The sequence below is a fragment of the Gnatocerus cornutus genome, chromosome 9 (assembly GCF_029298725.1).
Source record: "Gnatocerus cornutus isolate USDA-ARS CGAHR chromosome 9, icGnaCorn1.1, whole genome shotgun sequence".
NCBI lineage: Eukaryota > Metazoa > Arthropoda > Insecta > Coleoptera > Tenebrionidae > Gnatocerus > Gnatocerus cornutus.
In genome coordinates, this window is record NC_142241.1 from 14,604,281 (window position 1) to 14,623,950 (window position 19,670).

Consider the following 19,670-nt stretch of genomic DNA (forward strand, 5'->3'; position numbering starts at 1 on the left):
TAGTAAGATGGTAGGGTCACGAGTGTATGTCGGCGGTTTGCCGTACGGGACCACAGAGCGGGACTTAGAGCGATTTTTCAGGGGCTATGGCAGAATGCGGGACGTGCTCATCAAAAACGGCTACGGGTTTGTTGAATTTGATGATTATCGCGATGCCGACGATGCTGTATATGAATTAAACGGTAAAAAACTTTTAGGGGAGCGTGTGACTGTCGAACGGGCCCGAGGGACACCCCGAGGTCGAGACCAATGGTCCAGCCGCAGCGACCACCGCTCCCATGAACGCTATGGGCCCCCAACAAGAACCAATTATAGGCTTATCGTGGAAAATCTTTCTTCTCGCATTAGCTGGCAAGATCTGAAAGATTACATGCGCCAAGCCGGCGAAGTTACGTACGCAGATGCTCATAAACAGCACCGTAACGAAGGTGTCGTCGAATTCGCTTCTCACTCTGATTTGAAAAATGCCATTGAAAAGCTCGATGATACCGAATTGAACGGTAGACGCATTCGCTTGATTGAGGACAAAAAGCGCAGTAGGCGGTCAGGGTCGTACAGCAGCCGTAGTCGCTCCCGCAGTCGTTCTCAGAGGCGATCGAGGTCCCGAAGCCGCTCTAGACGGAGTTCCAGATCCAAGAGCAAGTCTAGGTCGGCCAGTCCCAAACAAAACAGCAAATCCAGATCCAGATCCAACTCCAGGAAGAAGTCGGTTGATAGATCCAGGAGCAACTCTAGAAAGAAGTCGGTTGATAGATCCAGGTCCAGATCGAGATCCCAGAAGAGATCCAAGTCTAGAGAAGTTTCCAAGGAACGTTCCAGATCTAGATCGCGCTCGGTCAGCAAAGAACGCAGCAAGTCCAGGAGTCGCTCCGGGTCCCCCAACTAACCACTAACACACCCTTTGTAGTAAAGTTCGTAGTCTTAGCGTTAATTTTAGCATTTATAATCAGACATTTTATATTTTGTTTAATATGTAATTAGTTTGGTTCATTAGTGGGAGTTTGTACATAACACTTGATGTTGTCCAAGAAGCAGTTGATGTTATGTAACCCTACATAACAGTTGGTAAGATTTCTTCATTCAACAACGTAAGCTTCTTTGACAATGTGTTCAAAAGTTGATTTGTTTTATATGAAGTAACAATGAGTTTTCTGGATGACCTTCGCACCAAACGGCACCGCTTGACACCTACGACTACTACATTAACTTTATTAGATGGTAGAAAATTTCACGAATCTGGCTCAGTGGCTGTGGAACTTCCAAAAGCCCAATTTGGTTTTATAGTCGATACCCAGCCCGATAACGTCCCCGCTAAAATTACCGATTTTTTATACTTGGGCTCACAAGATTGTTGCGACTTTGATGTTTTGAGGAAATTCCAGATAAACAACGTTCTAAGTGTTGGAGTGGATGCCCCAGATCAGTGTGAACGTATTTGTTATAAATTTGTACAGTGCTTGGATATACCTGAGACCAATTTATACAATGTTTTGACGGAAAGTGTTGCATTCATTGACGACGCCGTGCGCAAAGGAAACAACGTCCTGGTGCATTGTAATGCTGGTGTTAGCAGATCAGCTTCTGTTGTAATAGGTTACTTAATGTTAGTTCGCGGTTATGAATATTTTGATGCTTACTGTATTGTCAAACAATCCAGAAGTTGTATTAGACCAAATGATGGGTTTGTTAAACAACTGAAAGAGTTGAATAGTAAATAATTTGATGGTTTCCATACTTTCGTTTTTTTTTTGTTCAATTAGGTTAAAGAAGTTTTCTAAGGTAATCACTTTCTAGAGTTAATGTAACATCTTTTAATTGATAAAAATCGCAAACATTTTTACGAAATAATTGTAATTTACCCCCAATAAAGTTTTATATTTGTGAATTTTGAGGTTCTTCAAACCCTGGAAATCCCGTTTTGATTGCATAAAAATCCGCCCAACTACTTAAAATGGACAACATACAAATCCGCCCGCAAATTAAACATGACAATCAAAACACCAGGCACTAGCGGTGTTGCCACATCGACCAAAATTTCCGTGAGCTGCGGATAAACGCCACCATGTTTGCTTACTGCGACAAGTTCTCCTGTTAAATAGCGCTCATAATGTACGTCACAGAATTAGGGACTGATTGTAATACTAAATTAAAAATTTGTAAAACCGCAATTTATTTGTTTTTGCAAGTCATTGCCCCGTGTCGAAATTCGCACTGTAAACACGGCACCGCCGCAGCTGTCATTAGTCGCGTGATCCGATCTCCTCCGAATCGTTTGTTTTTTTGAATCGTCAAAATAAGCATAAGCAAATTTTAATCACGTTGTGCACGTCATGAAAGATTGTGTAAAATGCGCGTAGTTTACACCGATCGTCGCAATTGACGATAAACCAGTGTTTGCCAACAATATTTGCACCATTTCGCCCAACCACCACCGTCAAAACAAAAACAAAAGACGTTTTCACCGAAATGGACTTCCTGCGAGGAAAACTGCGTGGTTTCTTCACCAGGGAAGAAAAACCGGAGAAGAAACGTGAAATTACGCGCTTTGAAGGATATTTCGAAGTTTGCTACAAGATCTTGAGCTGGCAGGACGTTTCCCTCACGTTGACCGTGTTTCTGGTACTTAACTTCTTTTTTTGGTAATGACAGCACCTGCACGTTTTTGCTATTTATAATTTAATAATGTCATGATTTCAGGCTAGTCATTCAGCTGCAGCTGAGGTTTTTTGGGGTTATTTTCTTGCTCGCTCTGGCAGGATTTGCTGCAGACACCTTTTTTGAGAACACGCAGTATTTGGTGGTGGAGTCGCCCCATTTGGACTTTATTGACGAACTGAGGAATGATTTAACAGACGTCGTGTTGTCATTGAGGGCTTTGAGGAAAGACAACCCGTCTTCTGTAAGTGTGATTTGACCAAAAACTCTTTCCTGGAATGAAAGTTTTAGTTCTGCATTTGCGCCTCCATTGTCTTTGTCATCATCAGCTTCATCGCGAGGAGCATTTCTGGTTATGTGATTTCTTACCTCGCTCTTCTTGGAGTGTTTTTTATCCCTTTGGCACTAACTAAAGTCCCTGCAGAGTACATAGCAGCACTGAAGCAATTTATTAGATCTGTTGGTTCAGAGAGAGGTAATTGCACAACGAAATTTCTTATCTAAATTGATGATGAAACTTTCAGGAGTCCTCGCTGAAGACGAACTGATTCCTTTCATTTCAAACAAGGATTTCAGTAAGGGTGATCCAGATCTTGATAGTTTGTTGACTGATAAAACGGCAGGTAAATAAATCTATTTTTGCTGGTTAAAAATAGTTTGGTTTGTTGTGACCTTGGAACATGTTTATGTCTGACTTCATGAATTAGAATGCGTGAGTTTTATCTGCATGTTTGTGTATAATATGCCTAATTGGCGATTTCAGCGTGTAAACAGGCCGAGACTGTTTTGAAAACAAATTAATTGATATTGCGAGTTGGATCAATTTCGCCGCGTTAATATTTAGAATTTATCGGTTTCGTGGTTTATTGTAATTTAAAGACCTCACGTCATGTAAATATTTCTTGACAGGTGGCTAGAAATAGATGCGTTCACTTTGCATCGCTTTTAGATTTGAGCACTTTTGTTTTAGGGAGCATTAATAATAGCTTTGCGTGTACAGACGATGCCCGTTGACATTTAATCGTCAAAAGCTTGCAGAATATTGGGTCTACAATGATTCACATTTTGAGAGTTTGAGCATTGCAATGTAGACTGAAGAAAACCCAAATTTAACAAGATCATGTGGGTACTAAAAAGTTAAGCTCTGATTTATGTGCCGCATTGTTAACATAAATCGTCATGCCAAAGACATGAGCAAATGTTGACGTAAATGCATTTTTATAAGGCCAATTTTCGTGCAGCAACATTGGAAACGCTTATTTTTACACAGAGGAAATGGCTGCATAATTATCACGAAATTGGCATAAATTTTCCTGAAGCTTTTGTTAAATTTTGCACAGTGAAAATTAGCACTAAGAAATTCTGGTTATTAGATAACCAGAGCACGTGTGATAAGCATATCAGGACTCCAAGGTTGTGGAATCAGGAAAAATAACTTTTTTCGGGCAATAAACTCATCTCATCAGCTGGTTTTGTTTTTTTAGAGCGAATTTTTTGATAACTTGATAACCCAGAATTCGTTATCTAAATCCTACAACAGTCAACAAAACGAATTTAAAAGTGTGAAATTACCGCGCTTGCATTTTTCTGTTTGCTACTTAGGTGTTTATAAATGTTTCTAGCATCAAGAGTCAAGTAAATTTGCCGCTCATTACAAATGTGGGTTTAGATTTTTCAACTGACATTTACAGTTAATCTTAATCAACTTCAAAGTTAATTTTGGCAAAAAAACTGTTCTAATTATGGTTTAAACCCTGAATATCAAAGATTTGGACACAAAATCGTAACTGAAAAGGCGTTGACGTGAGTGACATTTTAAGTGTAGTTAAACATAATTATATTCACTATGAAAACAAAGCGGCAAAATAGTGCATGCCTGGAATTCCAGAGCCACCCTTGATGCTAGAAACATTTATAAAAAAACCTTATTGTTCTTAATTAGGAGGATTGCGTTACATAATTGAGTGTTTTTAGTTCGTTTTTTGTTGATATTGAGCTTATTTTTAGTTCTACCACTTTTTTCTCTCCTAAATTTGTTCTTGAAAAAACTGCAATATAAATTCGCATTTGCATTTCTATTTTTATTTTTGTTTACGTTTTTCCACATCTACTTAACATTAACTTCCTAAGATTGTAGGAAATTTTCTCTTAAAAAAATATTTATATTCGATAAACTGACATGTTCGCTTTAAACTCTGGAAAACTCAATAATACGATTTAAAAATAGTGCCGTATTTTGGAGCATTCGTTCGTTGACACTGAAGGAATATAAGCGGAATTTCCGTGCGATTGTGAATAATTTATTATTGAGAGTGTAATGAAAAAAATTAATCTGCAAAAAACTTGATTACAATAACATTTTTTGTAAAGCTATAATTACTTCGGGTTAACAACCTCCCAATTTGAGGTCATTTTGCGAGCCTTGGACCGTGTCAAATTGAGAAAGGAAGCCACTTTGTATAAAAATAAGAAATAATTGGCATTTTTGAATTTTGAATTCCAGACTCGGTCACGAGCTCCCTCATCAGCGGCTTGAACTCCATGCCCTCGCACCTCGACGCCGAAGACAAAGAAAGTCTCGAAGAAGACGACCTCCTCCCTCCGGGCCCCAGTGGTGTGTCGTACAGTCCCGGCGACATTTCGACCGACTCAGACTCGGATAATAAAGGAATCCGTTTCGAATCGACTCATTTCAACGGCGACAGTTCTTCGGAAGAAGAAGTGTATGCGAAGAATCTCAGTTTTGCCAACGTCGACAACAGAGATTCCGTCGACAGAGATATTGTTAGTAATGTAATGAATATAGCCGCGGTTGGTGACAACTTAATCAAAATGATAAAAAATGTCGTGACGGCTCCACCGCCTGTCCGGAAGGATAGCAGCAGCGATAGTGATTTCGAAATGATTAATTCAGAGGAAGCTGAAGAACACTGATATTTGATAATGTGATATTCGAGCTTATAGCTTAGCTTAGTTATTTATTTCAGAGGATGTGATTTAAGTTAATTTAGTTAAGAGATGCGTAGTTTCGAATTTACTTACATATGAATTAAATTAGGTTTAAATACGGGTTTTGTATACCAAGGAAACGAAACGAGTCTCCGTAATAATCTATTTACATGAATGGAATGTCACAGACTCATACAAATAGTTATAAGTTACACGCAGTAGTCGCACACTCTGAAGATGCCCGGAGTGTGAAGTTAAGGCACATCAACCTATTACAAAGTTACTTGTTGATTTGTTATTCTTATCACAGTTCTTGACTAAATCAACACAGTTATATGTATGGTGTATTGTAGCTAGATTAAGACTTATAACTAATAAAAAATCTTTGGCTAAAGTTGATTTTTCCTGCAGCCATAACTCACAATGGGAATACAAAAGTATCAGGTACGTAATTGGTCTCAAATCATATTAAAAATCGTACGTTAACAACTAGTTCGTAATATGTCTGTAATAGCTTCTGGAACTTTAACATCCTCTTCAGTCTCTTCTTCTTCCTTGATGGCGTCCGTGATGGAGAACTTCCTCGGCCCGACATCTTCATCGCTTCGATTCAACAAATAATCCAAATCGTGACTAATCCGATCCAACATTCCATCCAGTTTATCCCCAGTTGGTCCAACTTCAATCTTATCACTAACCGTCGCGATTTCTCTACCTTCAGGTTGCGTTCTTTTCGTCCAGTCATCGCCACTGATCGATTCTTCAGGTGTAATGACGATGCTAGGCGCATGAGACGCCACTAAATCTAGTTCGGTGCATATCTTCGACGCTATAATATCAGGGGAGCGGCATCGGAGGCGTTCTGCATCGTCTTCGATCTTGAAAGTGGCAGTTTTTCGGTACAGTTGAGGGCTACGATTGTATCGCTCGATGGCCTCGTTACGGAGCGACGATTGGGCGCAGTAAATAGCGTCGGTGTGAACGTAGGACTCGATGGCTCCGGTGACGCATTCCGGGAGGCCGGATTTGCAGCTGATTGAGTCCGACATGGGGAAACATTCCGTGGGTTTGGAGGATTGGTCGGATTTGCGGTGGGGCATGCTTTCGCTCTCCACTTCGGCGTCTTCTTTCGTGAAAACTGCAAAAGAGATGTGGTGAAGTCGAGGGAAAGAGGGACTTACAGTTTAAGGGGCTGCCTGTGGATTCCACGCCGAAGAAACCTTCTTTTTGTTTCGCTTTCAGTCTTCCTTGGAGCAAGTAGTAAAAATTTGTTTCGGATCTTGCTACGTAAACGACGATTATCACGACTCCCTGTAACCATAGAAACTAAAATAAACAACGGCGAATGCCAAATTTATAGAGCAAAAAACTCTAATTTAAAAAAAAAACAAAGGGAAACGAAAATCTCCAATATTTTTTAATAAAAATCAGATTTGGGGAGTTTCCAGTTGTTTATTAGCTCAAACAAATGTCACAATTATAGAGCATAAAACACAAATTTCAGAAGTTCTCTTTTTTAAACAGAGGCAAAAAATTCCAATATTTAAAAAAAAAATCGCAATTCTGTCAGTTTCTTTGCTCTAGCCATCAAATTTGGGGAAGTTACTATTTTAGAGCTGTTAATTAACACAAGCAAATGCCAAATTTACAGAGCAAAAAGTTCAAATTTTAGAAAAAAAAATTGAAATGAAAACGAAAATTTTCAATATTTTTAAAAAATTCATAATTCTGATAACTCTAGTGCTATAGCAATTAGATTTGGAAAGTTTACTGTTTTTAAGTTGTTTATTAACTCAAACAAATGTCACATTTATAGAGCAAAAACCTCAAATTTTAGAATTTTTTTTCAAAGGGAAACGGAAATCTCCAATATTTTTTTAATAAATTTCGTAATTCTGATAATTTTAGAGCTATAGCAATCAGATTTAGGGAGTTTACTGTTTTGAAGTTGTTTATGAACTCAAAGAAATGATACATTTATACAGCAAAAAACACAAATTTCGAAAGTTCTTTTTTGCAAAGAGGCAAAAATTTCCAAAAATTTTTTATTAAAATTCGCAGTTTTGACAGTTTTATTATCATAGTAATCAAATTTTGGGAGGTTTCTACTTTAGAGTTGTTAGTTAACACTAGAAAATGTCAAATTTTTAGAGCAAAAAAACTCAAATTTTAGTTTAATCATCGCTCTGCATTGCTATCGAAACGCGCGTTAGCTTTTTTTGACAAATTTTGGTGTTTAGGAATAAATTGTAATTTTGATAATAGAATTTTAGAATTTTTTTTTCAAACGGAATCGGAAATCTTCAATATTTTTATTAAAATTCGTACTTCGGATAATTTAAGTGCTATAGCAATCTGATTTGGGAGTTTAATGTTTTTAAGTTGTTTATTAGCTCAAACAAATGTCACATTTATAGAACAAAAAACAGAAATTTCAGAAGTTCTCTTTTTGAAAAAGGCAAAAATTTTAATATTTTTTATTAAAATTCGCAATTCTGACAATTTTATTGCTATAGCCATCAAATTTGGGAAAGTTACTATTTTAGAGTTGGTAATTAACACCAGCAAATGTCAAATGTATAGAGCCAAAAACTCAAATTGTAGTTTTTTTTTCCAAAGGTAAACGGAAATCTCTAATATTTTTAATAAAATTCGTAATTCTGATAATTTTAGTGTTATAGCAATCAGATTTGGGGAGTTTACTGTTTTTAAGTTGTTTATTAGCTCAAACAAATGTCACAATTGTAAAGCAAAAAACACAAATTTCAGAAATTCTCTTTTTTAAACAGACAAAAATTTCTATTTTTTATTAAAATTCGCAATTCTGATAGTTTCATTGCTATAGCAATCAAATTTGGGGAGTTCACTACTTTAGAGTTGTTAATTAACACAAGCCAAAAGTCAAATGAATAGAGCAAAAAATTTAAATTTTAGAATTTTTTTCAAAGGGAAACGAAAATCTCTAATATTTTTTAATAAAATTCATAAGTCTGATAACTTTAGTGCTATAGCAATTAGATTTGGAAAGTTTACTGTTTTTAAGTTGTTTATTAACTCAAACAAATGTCACATTTATAGAGCAAAAACCTTAAAATTTAGAATTTTTTTCAAAGGGAAACGGAAATCTCTAATATTTTTTAATAAAATTCATAATTCTGATAATTTTAGTGCTATAGTAATCAGATTTGGGGAGTTTCCTGTTCTTAAGTTGTTTATTAACTCAAACAAATGTCACATTTATGGAGCAAAAAACACAAATTTTAGAATTTTTTTTCAAAGATAAACGGAAATCTCCAATATTTTTCATAAAATTCGTAATTCTGATAATTTTAGTACTATAGCAATCAGATTTGGGGAGTTTACTATTTTTAAGTCGCTTATTAACTCGTACAAATGTCCTATTTATAGAGCAAAAATTCAAATTTTAAAATTTTTTATTTAAAGGGAAATGAAAATTCCCAATGTTTTTTAATAAAATTCGTAATTCTAATAAATTGAATGTTATAGCGATCAGATTTGGGGAGTTTACTGCTTTTAAGTTGTTGATTAACTCAATAAAATGTCACATTTATAGAGCAAATAACATAAATTTCAGAAGTTCTCTTTTTGAAAAAGGCAAAAATTTCAATATTTTTTATTAAAATTCGCAATTCTGACAGTTTTATTGCTATAGCCATCAAATTTGGAGAAGTTACTATCTAAGAGTTGGTAATTAATACCAGCAAATGTCAAATGTATAGAGCAAAAAACTCAAATTTTAGATTATTTTTTTCCAAAGGTGAACGGAAATTTCTAATATTTTTAATTAAATTCGTAATTCTGATAATTTAGTAGTGTAGCAAACAGATTTGGGGAGTTTACTGCTTTTAAGTTGTTGATTAACTCAATAAAATGTCACATTTATAGAGCAAATAACATAAATTTCAGAAGTTCTCTTTTTGAAAAAGGCAAAAATTTCAATATTTTTAATTAAAATTCGCAGTTCTGACAGTTTTATTGCAATAGCAATCAAATTTGGCAAAGTTAACTATTTTAGAGTTGTTAATTAACACCAACAAACGTTAGATTTATAGAACAGAAAACTAAAATTTAAGAATCTACCAACTGAGTTAAGTACGTACCAGCAACATTGTCGAGACACTAAATTCGTAATGGCACCAGATAACATTCAGGAAATTTACATAAAGTATACTACTGGCAGTCACAAAAACCAGCGCCGCGAAGACACAAGCTGACCTCTTCAGCAGATTAATCCTGAAAAACCAAACCATCAACTGAACCTCACTATAGCATCGAAATTACCGCCTCTGCAAAATCTTCCCTTCTTTCTCATGAATGGTCGCGAGCCTCTTCAGTTTACTAATTACAGTAAAATACAGCAAGAGGAACAGCGCTATTATCACAGTGATCACTGTAAGAAAAATGTGAAACGCCAAACTACCAGCGAGTAGCCACCACGACTTCAACCGAACATCCATGGTGCGATGGGCTAAATGATTCCCGAATACTGCTATCACAGGAACGCCTGTACTTATTCCTATCACAGTTTGTTTGGACGCCGCGGATTTCGGAAGTTGGACCAGTTCAGTGTAGACCATGAGGAGGATGCTGATGTGGGCGGACATTCCCATGAGGAGGAGGATTTCGACGACGGCGACCACAGTGGGGAACATCCGCTGCAGAACGCCACACTCACAAATAATTTAAATAATCCAAAGACTTTATTTACCTCCGGAGGATCACCAAGAGTGATGAGAACAAAAGTTAGCATCACACCGGTGATGGAAACCGAACATTGTAGCTTCAGGAAGACAATACAGGACCTCTTCAGGAGCCAGTGGACTGTTAAGACGATGGTGCAGGTGAGGGCCGAGAGGAAACAAAGAGAGCAGCCAGCGAGGACGATGTAGCGGCGCGGTTGGGGTTCTTCTTTCTCCACCTTTTGGGTTTCAGGGTTAAAAATGGTGGAGGCGCCGAAGTTAATATTACCTGAACGTTACTAGTGGTGAGCAACAGGGCGAAGGTGCCAGTGGTCGGACACATGCAGCGTGTTAAATTCGATGTGATTTTTTTTGTGAGACACGAGCTGGTGTTCCACGAATAGGCATACATAGCCGTTGCCGCCATTGCGCACTTCATGTACCACCCGTCGTCCTTCGTTGAATTGTCATGGGAGTTGTGCCTCCAGTCCAAGACGATTTGTGGAGTGTAATTTTTGTAATCTTTGTTCTTTGATAGCACCCATAGACGGACAATTTGGGAGATGACTTCGTACTCTGCTTCGGCACCGTCCCTGGAATTGCGAGTGGAAAAAACTCATTTAACCCTTTAACTGTTGCAAACGTATACAGAGTGTCCCAGAACTCATGACCAATAGAGCAAGGGAGGGTGCCGACAGCAATGCAGATAGTAATTTTAAATTTTTATAGTATACGAAAAAGGATAAAAAATTAACAACCAATCCTGGAAGCTTATTCTAGAGGTGGAGTAAAATATCCTAGACAACAAGAGTTTAATGGTCATTTGACCAATGAATGATAGTTTGTGTCCATAGTTACCGATTTTCAAATACTGTTCTGCTTCGGGATTGGTTACCGGTTTTTCGTCTTAACTCGATTATTTTTAGACTTTTTAGAATTTTTGTTTCGAAATTTTGGTTCAGAATTGTTTTCTTTCTCTGGGTTACGAGTTCTGGGACACCTGTATGTACGTTTTGCCATTTTTCTCAGAAAATACAAGTGATAAGAATTTGAAATTTTGGGGACAAAAGTAAGCGGATACTTGATACTTCCTGTTATTCCGAAAGTGGCAGTCAACTTGCTTATTTTAAATAGAACACCCTATATTTTATTGCATTTTTGAATTTTATATGCAAATTAAAGATCACTGTCTATACAGGGTCCGGCACACTTGTGTCCACCCCCAAAATCGTCTTTAATTTTAAAGGTAAAATTTTGAAAATTTGCATACGCTTACAGTTGACGAAGCTCTAGAAGCTGATGGAAAAATTTGTTTTTTATCACTGATAGTTTTGCCGTCACGACGCCTTAAAGATATAATTTTTAGTTAATTGTGAAGGTTTGTGATATCAACCTCTAATTTAATTTTTTTCAATATAAATGTGGTAAAAATATCTCATTTGTTATTTTAGATTCAATGCAAATTGTCTTCAAAATTTGAGAAAAAAATGCGGTTTTATCAAGTTAGTTTCCAATTTCATTACGTCAAAATTGGGAACTACGTTTACACCCATCTGTCAACAGCTTGTGTCACAAATGACATCTATCCTTTCGCTCGCTTTAGATTGTAACAAAAGTAAAATTGGTGAAATTGTCGCTTTGTCGATGTTAATTAACGATTTCTGGTGTCCATAAACTGCAACATGCCCGTGTTAATCAAAATTAACCTTTATAAGAGTAAATGAAGTACTTGTGAAATTGTGGTGTAAACGTAGTTTGCTGCTGCGCTGTCATAATTTTGAAAACAACGTTTTTTTCGCAAATTTTAAACACAATTTGCATTAGATTTAAAATAAAAACTCAGATATTTGTATCACAGTTATGTTGAAAAGAAATTGAATTCGCGAATATTTCCGCAAAAACTCAAAAATCGCTAAAAATTATACTTCTTAGGCATCGCGACGCCAACCAAACCGTGATAAAAAACAAATGTTTGCGTCAGGTGTAGAGCTTTATCAACCATGAGCGTATGCAAATTTTCAAAATTGTAACTTTAATATTAAAGACGATTTTTGGGGTGGACACAAGTGTTGCCGGGCCCTGTATACCGTGCTATACCTAAATTGTATTATTTCTGAAATATCTCGATTTTTCAAAAAAAAAATTAAATTTGCATTACAAAAAAATATTTCCACAAACATTTTTGGGAATTTTTTATTTCTATTAGACCACCAAATTTGTTTATAAAAGATTCACATAAAATTTAATTGTCAAAAATTGAAAACAAAACAGTAAAAACACTGCTTTTTTCCATTTTTTAGTAGAAAATGTGTTCCAACACATAAAGTTAACGCAAAATTGATTTTTTAATCAACGTGGCGATTTTGAAATGGATTATAGAGTACTTAATTCGAATAAAAAATTCACTTCTGTCGTGGTGCATTTTTTTTTAGAAAAATTAAGATATTATTGAAATGATTCAATTTTAGAATGGCATATTACACATAAAGTCACCCTTAATTTGGATGTTGAATTTGAAAATGCAATAATATATGGGGTGTTTTATTTTAAATAAGCAAGTTGACTACTACTTCCGGCATAACCGGAAGTCTCACAAATATGTGAATATTGTCATTCAATTTCTTTTATTCGCTTATTTTTGTTCCCAAAATTTCAAATTTTCATCTTTGTAGTTTATGAGAAAACTGTCAAAACGTATTTCGATTTGGCTGAAAATTCATCTTTTTCCTTTTATATTTTCAAATAGCTATAAGTTTTCAAAAATTAACTTATTGAGACGTTTTTTTTTCAAAATTTTGGTTTTGAAATGTACTTTTAGATTTTTAAGATGATAAATTTAATGAAATTTTCTTTAAAAAAAAAAACCGTTATTTTCTGGAAGTTCACCATTTTTTATTTTATTTTATCGAAAAAAAACTTCAATTAATTTTGCTAATTAAGCTATTTGACAATATAAAAACAATTTTTTGAGTTAGGAAAAATTCTGAGAACCTTTCTTTATAGGGTAGAAAAAGATAAAAAACTTTCAGCCCAATCAAAAAGGGTCGGGGTCAAAAGTTAAAGGGTTAATTAAAATATTCTGTACTTTAATCTAATTACGGAACGTGGGGGTAAGAACGTCCTCAGGTTTCTATAGATGACCACTCCGACCACGCTCTCATTTAGTTTGTTTGCCATTTTTTCTTTGAGCGTGTCTTTGAGGTAGATTTGGGTTTTGTGCGGGATCCATCTCATGTTTCTACAAATGAGAATTTGAGAATTGGGCGAAAAGACAGCGAAAGTGGGCGTACAAAGAGTCGTTGAGTGTGAGAAACGACAGTTCCTTCTGGTCTCCGAGCATCAGGTTAACGTCGATGGTCGGAAGCGGAAGGTGAAAGAGGGGCTCGCTTGACGATAATAATCGCGCGGAGATTTCGATTTGTTGACTGACTACTTCTTGGAGGAGCTTCACTTGCTGAAACAATCAATTAGGTTTTTTTTGGTGGAAAATGAAGTAAAAGCAACCTCTTGGTCGATGAGCGAGTTCGGCCACATTAGCACTTTGTTGACAAGATCAAACACAGCCGTGGTAACATTATGAGGGATGTAACGTGAACGCTTCGTGTAGGAAATAACATCCCTCACTAACAATAGTATGCGGGTTCCTTCTCCTGGTAATAAACCACTCGCAGATCTAAATGTGAGATATTGGAGACAGCTCTGGAGTATTTGAATAGGCGTAGCGGTTTCGTACCCTAATTGCAACAATCGTAACTGGAAAACAAACCCTGATAATCTCGCCGTCGTCCACTTATCCCCTAAGCAAGCTTACGTCTGACCCTATTTTATATAATTGTTCGGAAGTGCAGTGGGAGTAGTCGGGTTGACGCCAGATGGGACGTAAACCATCGTTTAGGCTGCACGAACGCCGGACAAATCCGGGAAATGCGTAACCTTTTGGGCATTCTTGGAGACTATCGGTATCTGGGGCAGTTTCCGGCCATGTAACGTTTAAGTAAAGCTCTTGGGGACAAGTCCGGACCAACTCCGGATCCACCACGTGAATTTCAACGATAACTTCCGAAGACACGGAATCATCCTGAACCAAACACGAATACTTGACAGATTTCTGGAATCAAAGGAATCAAACTATGTAGCAACTTTATCCGATATCTTACGTCTATTCTGAATATCTGCAGAATGCTCCCTCCAGGATACAACACGTCGTACTTTTCCGTTTCCGTTCTCACAGGAATCAACTCTTTATTCTTCGTCCAAGTATAAGTATACTTATTTGTGTTGTCGCCACTACTCAAACACTTAATTGAGACGTTTTCGCCCTGCGTACAATAACTTTTAAATCAAGCTCTTTGTGGATCAACGAGGCATTACTTTCCGGACCGTCAAACTCATGGGTTCAACTTTAATAACAGGCGGCGCTTTGATGAAAACTCTTCGTGAGAGGCATTGCTGGATCTCAAAGTCTTCCACCTGGCAAGTGAAGGTGCCACTGTCTAGAATATCTGAGCTCGCTATTCCCAAGAGCGCCGTATATTGATCATCTAAGTGCGGATCTTTGATGAGTCGACTCCATTTATGGCTGAAAAGGACAGCTTAGCGACTTTCGTGTTCAATCAAATTTCACATCTCGCGTTTGACTCAGGATTTTTAATTATAATATTAAAATACAGGTGATTTAATTGGCAAAGTTAATATACGATTGAAAACTAGTCATTTACCCAAATGTTATAGCTGTAGCACTAAAATTACTAAAATAACAATTTCTAAAATTTGGGTCTTTTGATCTACAATTTTGAAATTTGGCAGAGATAATATAGAATAAAAGCCTAGTAATTTTCCTAAATTTCATAACTGTAGCACTAAAATTACGAATTTTTAGGGACGAATTTCTCATATTTCGGCTTCGCCTTGAAAATAAAAATATCTAACATTTGTGTCTTTTGATCTACAATTTTGAAATTTGGCAAAGATAATATAAAATTAAAACCTAGTAATGTCCCTAAATTTCATAACTGCAGCACTAAAATTACAAATTTTAGGGTAATTAGGGTAAGATTTCAGATTCGCCGTAAAAATAAAAAATTCTAAAAATTGTGTCTCTCGATCTTCAATGTTGCAATTTAGCAGAGTTAATATACGAATTCAGACTAGCAATTTCCCCCAAATTCATTGTTGTAGCACTAAAGTTACCAAAATTACGAATTTTTAGAAAAGATTTCTCATATTTCGGCTTTGCCTTGAAAATAAAAATTTCCAAAATTTGTTTTTTATTCTACAATTTTGAAATTTGGCAGAGCTAATAAACGATTAAAAACTAGTAATTTCCCCAAATTTTATAGCTATAGCACTAAAGTTACCAAAATTACGAATTTTTAGGAAGGATTTCTCATATTTCGGCTTCGCCTTCAAAATAAAAATTTCTAAAAATTGAGTTTTTTAATCTATAATTTTGAAATTTGGCAGCGCTAATAAATGATTAAAAACTAGTTATTTCCCTAAATGTCGTAACTGTAGCACTAAAATTACAAATTTAGGGTAATTAGGGTAAGATTTCTCATATTTCATAAAAATAAAAAATTCTAAAATTTGTGTCTCTCGATCTTCAATGTTGCAATTTAGAAGAGTTAATATACGCATTCAGACTAGCAATTTCCCATAATTTCATAGTTGTAGCACTAAAGTTACCAAAATTACAAACTTTTAGAAAGGATTTCTCATATTTCGGCTTTGCCTTGAAAATAAAAATTTCTAAAATTAGTCTTTTGATGTACACTTTTGAAATTTGGCAGAGATAATATGGAATTAAAACCTAGCAATTTCCCTAAATTTCATAACTGTAGCACTAAAATTACTAAAATTACGAATTTTTAGGGACGAATTTCTCATATTTCGGCTTCGTCTTCAAAATAAAAATTTCTAAAAAGTGTGCCTTTTAATCTATAATTTTGAAATTTGGCATAGTTAATATACGATTAAAACCTAGTAATTTCCCCAAATTTCATAACTGTAGCACTAAAATTACTAAAATTACGAATTTTTAGGGAAGAATTTCTCATATTTCGGCTTCGCCTTGAAAATAAAAAAAAATTCTAAAATTTGTGTCTCTCGATCTACAATGTTGCAATTTAGCAGAGTTAATAGACGAATTAAGAATAGCAATTTCCCCAAATTTCATAGCTGTAGCACTAAAATTACCAAAAATACGAATTTTTAGTAAGGATTTTTCATATTTCGGCTTTGCTTTGAAAATAAAAATTTCTAAAATTTGTGTCTTTTGATCTGCAATGTTGCAATTTGGCGGAGTTATTATACTATTAATGACTAGTAATTTCCCCAAACTTCACAGCTGTAGCACTAAAATTACCAAAATTACGAATTTTAGGGAAATAATTCTCATATTTTGACTTCGCCTTGAAAATAAAAATTTCTAAATTTTGTGTCTTTTGGTCTACAATTTTGAAATTTGGCTGAGTTAATATACGATCAAAAACTAGTAATTTCTCCAAATTTCATATCTGTAGCACTAAAATTACCAAAATTACGAATTTTTAGTGAACGATTTCTCATATTTCGGTTTCGCATTGAAAATAAAAATTTCTAAAATTTGTGTCTTTTGATCTACAATTTCTGAATTTGGCAGAGTTAATATACCATTAAACACTAGTAATTTCCTCAAATTTCTTAGTTGTAGCACTAAAATTACCAAAATTACGAATTTTTATGAAGGATTTCTCATATTTCGGCTTTGCCTTGAAAATAAAAATTTCCAAAATTTGTGTTTTTTAATCTACAATTTTGAAATTTGGCAGAGCTAATAAACGATTAAAAACTAGTAATTTCCCCAAATTTTATAGCTATAGCACTAAAGTTACCAAAATTACGAATTTTTAGGAACGATTTCTTGTATTTTGCCAGTTAATCATCAAAATCAACAGATGGCGCCACAAACAACTAACAAATTCTCACAAATCGCAAAATATAATGAAGAAAATACCAAAAACAAGTTTATTTAGTAACAAACTGGGAAATCTCTCTGCTAAACGACCAATCACAGAGCCGTATTTTAAATTTGCCGCCTAAAAAAAAAAACAAGTAAAAAAATGAGCGGATTTGAATGACTCCTCAAACTAATTATCTTCTAAAATTGGAGTGAAGACGTGTCAACACACTTTCATCATTTCCCTGTGTTTATTTTGCCTGAGAAAATGAAATATTAAATAATGAGCGCCCGTAAAAAGTGCGCGTTTTCGAGCTAGTGCCGTTATAAAAATTCATTCCAACGGAGCTCCTATTGTGTTTTTTACCTTGTAAATTCCGTCACGTTGACGAAGACTCCATCTTTGAACCAACGAAACGACATCGTAGGTGAGCCTCTCGCGACACAAGACAGGATGAACTCGTCCCTCTGCCTGACGATCCCGTTTTGATTGATTGAAACGCTCTGAAATTGGCGCCCCAATTAAAATATCGAAAATAAAATAAGTTTTCGCCTGTCGAAAATGAGTTTAGAGAAAAACTAATCCGCACTAACCTGCAGATCCAGCAGAGGTCTGAAGACAAATTCCTTGTCAGCTATCGTTAAGTTTGCGATGTAACCTCGATCAGCCCATTTGCTCAAAATCGACCTTATGCGTTTCTCGTCCTTTTTCACAGCGAACAAATGGAAGGTAACTTCCGCACCTGATCTGAAATACCTGAAAAATGCGCGCCGTGTCAAGTCAACTTCCCCGCTAAATTATGACACTTACAAGACGTTCTCGACGGCGACGTCGTCGAATTTCGAGTAGTTGAGCTTGAGCGTTTTGAATATCTGAAAGCGAACACACGTTAGAGCATTTATCGTGTCCGTTTGTTTGCTGAAACACGTCGTAAATCTCTGTTTCGAATAAAAATAATATCGTTTCACACGGACCGTTGAGTAAATGTTGGTCTTTAATTTAGCACGGGCATTTCGCAACGTGTTTCGGCCGCAGCACCAGGGACAGTTCCAACTGTTCTGGAATTGTGTGGGAATCGGCCGCAATTTATGGGATCGGCGCCCCGGGCCCTGTCCTAATCCCCCTAGTACCTCTCTGATTTATAATCTAGAAAGCTTCACGACGCGCCGGCTTCATTAATTAAAATTTCCAAATACTTTGCGCGCGGCGCGTACAAGTTTTTATATGATTCGACGTTTTAAGAGGCTCGGGCTAGGGGAAAGTGGGATTTCCATATTAATTCTGGTTGCAAGGAAATGAGGGCGGAAATTATTACATAAGTGACATTTTTTCGCGATAACACATGAGAAATGCAGAATTTTAAAATGGTGGATGCGCCGGGCGAAAATATTTTACATCGCTAGACTTTTCAAGAGAACTCTGAAAACCATTTAAATAGAGTTTGTGGATAAGCTTTTAACAAATTGCTTCCAACTTATGGACAACACTGATGGGAGTAAAATTGGACGATTTGTCTAGTTCGCGGAAATGGGTTGGTAACCCAGCTAAATAAAATTGGTAAATTAAAGACTTGAAACTTGAGATTCTGGAAAAACTAAAGTCTTAAAACTTAATTAGTTTCATTATCATCCTTTGTTCTTATTTCGTACTGTTAAAATAACTTTCATAGAGAGCGCGGCATCCTAGTCAAAAAAGACGTTTTAAAATAATTATTCAGACTTGGCAATTTAGAGTAATTAGAGAAGAAACCAATTAAACTGCAAATAAAACAAAAAAAATCCTAATCAGAAATTAAGTGCATCTATCATTCCACTCTATTTCATCGGTCATAAATTCTCATTATGAACTCTGATGAGGATCATTTATAAACTAGAATTGGCTGCGGTTTTCTCCTTAAATTCGTTTGTGCATTGTCTATTATCTGGTGCAAGAGTCTGTCGAAGACTGAGTGATGTTTGCTCGTTTATATAATACCAACATTTTAATTAAGAATTAAGAGACCGATGAGGAACATAAATTCAGTTTAATGGCGCTGTTAAGGCGTTTGATCTTTTGGGAACAGGCTTATAAAACTGTAAATGCATTTAGCGATAAATTTAGATAGTTATAATCGGATTATGACGGCAATTAATTCTTGCAAATTTTATCGCAAGGTATTTGAAATTTTTTATTTGGACTTGACTTAAATACTTGTAATAAATAGTTGTGAATTTTGGTTAATAAATGGGGCCACAACCAACTGTCAAGTTTTATAAAATTGACAAAATTACGAATTTTTTTCAGCTTCGCCTTGAAAATAAAAATTTTTAAAATTTGGGTCTTTTGGTCTACAATTTTGAAATTTAGCAGAGTTAACGTACGATTAAAAACTAGTAACTTCTCTAAATTTCATAACTGTAGCAATAAAATTACCAAAATTACGAATTTT

The 19,670-nt window shown here is 35.6% G+C and overlaps 4 protein-coding genes across 5 annotated transcripts in view; 3 read left to right on the forward strand and 1 right to left on the reverse strand.

Moving 5' to 3' along the window:
- The first annotated feature begins 7 nt into the window (after nt 1-7).
- On the forward strand, nt 8-897 carry LOC148169097 (serine-arginine protein 55-like). Its single transcript, XM_088044671.1, has one exon. The coding sequence runs from the start codon at nt 8-10 to the stop codon at nt 884-886; it is 879 nt and encodes a 292-aa protein (XP_087900797.1). The 3' UTR covers nt 887-897.
- Nucleotides 898-1,139: 242 nt separating this feature from the next.
- Nucleotides 1,140-1,885, forward strand: Mkp (MAP kinase-specific phosphatase). The gene has a single exon (XM_088044672.1). The coding sequence runs from the start codon at nt 1,143-1,145 to the stop codon at nt 1,716-1,718; it is 576 nt and encodes a 191-aa protein (XP_087900798.1). The 5' UTR covers nt 1,140-1,142; the 3' UTR covers nt 1,719-1,885.
- A 392-nt stretch (nt 1,886-2,277) lies between these two features.
- LOC148169099 (uncharacterized) lies at nt 2,278-5,998 on the forward strand. The gene is made up of 5 exons (XM_088044668.1): nt 2,278-2,639; nt 2,698-2,899; nt 2,947-3,130; nt 3,180-3,278; nt 5,159-5,998. Exons 1-5 carry the CDS (start codon nt 2,467-2,469, stop codon nt 5,587-5,589), a joined length of 1,089 nt encoding a protein of 362 aa, XP_087900794.1. The 5' UTR covers nt 2,278-2,466; the 3' UTR covers nt 5,590-5,998.
- The window catches only part of LOC148169100 (uncharacterized), a 125,779-nt gene continuing 111,862 nt past the window's right edge, over nt 5,754-19,670 (reverse strand). For both annotated transcript variants that reach the window (XM_088044658.1, XM_088044657.1), the window contains exons 7-21: nt 18,053-18,114; nt 17,836-17,998; nt 17,609-17,745; nt 14,676-14,883; nt 14,462-14,623; nt 14,116-14,412; nt 13,809-14,057; nt 13,595-13,758; nt 13,390-13,542; nt 10,594-10,897; nt 10,334-10,543; nt 9,907-10,280; nt 9,726-9,858; nt 6,786-6,915; nt 5,754-6,742 (exon numbers count right to left, since the gene is read on the reverse strand). In XM_088044658.1, coding sequence (XP_087900784.1) covers nt 6,087-6,742; nt 6,786-6,915; nt 9,726-9,858; nt 9,907-10,280; nt 10,334-10,543; nt 10,594-10,897; nt 13,390-13,542; nt 13,595-13,758; nt 13,809-14,057; nt 14,116-14,412; nt 14,462-14,623; nt 14,676-14,883; nt 17,609-17,745; nt 17,836-17,998; nt 18,053-18,114 — 3,402 coding nt within the window. In that variant the 3' untranslated portion in view covers nt 5,754-6,086. The remainder of the gene's footprint in view (nt 6,743-6,785; nt 6,916-9,725; nt 9,859-9,906; nt 10,281-10,333; nt 10,544-10,593; nt 10,898-13,389; nt 13,543-13,594; nt 13,759-13,808; nt 14,058-14,115; nt 14,413-14,461; nt 14,624-14,675; nt 14,884-17,608; nt 17,746-17,835; nt 17,999-18,052; nt 18,115-19,670) is intronic.

Coding starts and splice junctions, on each gene's coding strand:
- LOC148169097 (XM_088044671.1), top strand. CDS start 8: ATGGTAGGGTCACGAGTGTATGTCGGCGGTTTGCCGTACGGGACCACA.
- LOC148169099 (XM_088044668.1), top strand. CDS start 2,467: ATGGACTTCCTGCGAGGAAAACTGCGTGGTTTCTTCACCAGGGAAGAA. Junction 2,900..2,946: donor GGAAAGACAACCCGTCTTCT/GTAAGTGTGATT, acceptor TGAAAGTTTTAG/TTCTGCATTTGCGCCTCCAT. Junction 3,131..3,179: donor ATCTGTTGGTTCAGAGAGAG/GTAATTGCACAA, acceptor TGAAACTTTCAG/GAGTCCTCGCTGAAGACGAA.
- Mkp (XM_088044672.1), top strand. CDS start 1,143: ATGAGTTTTCTGGATGACCTTCGCACCAAACGGCACCGCTTGACACCT.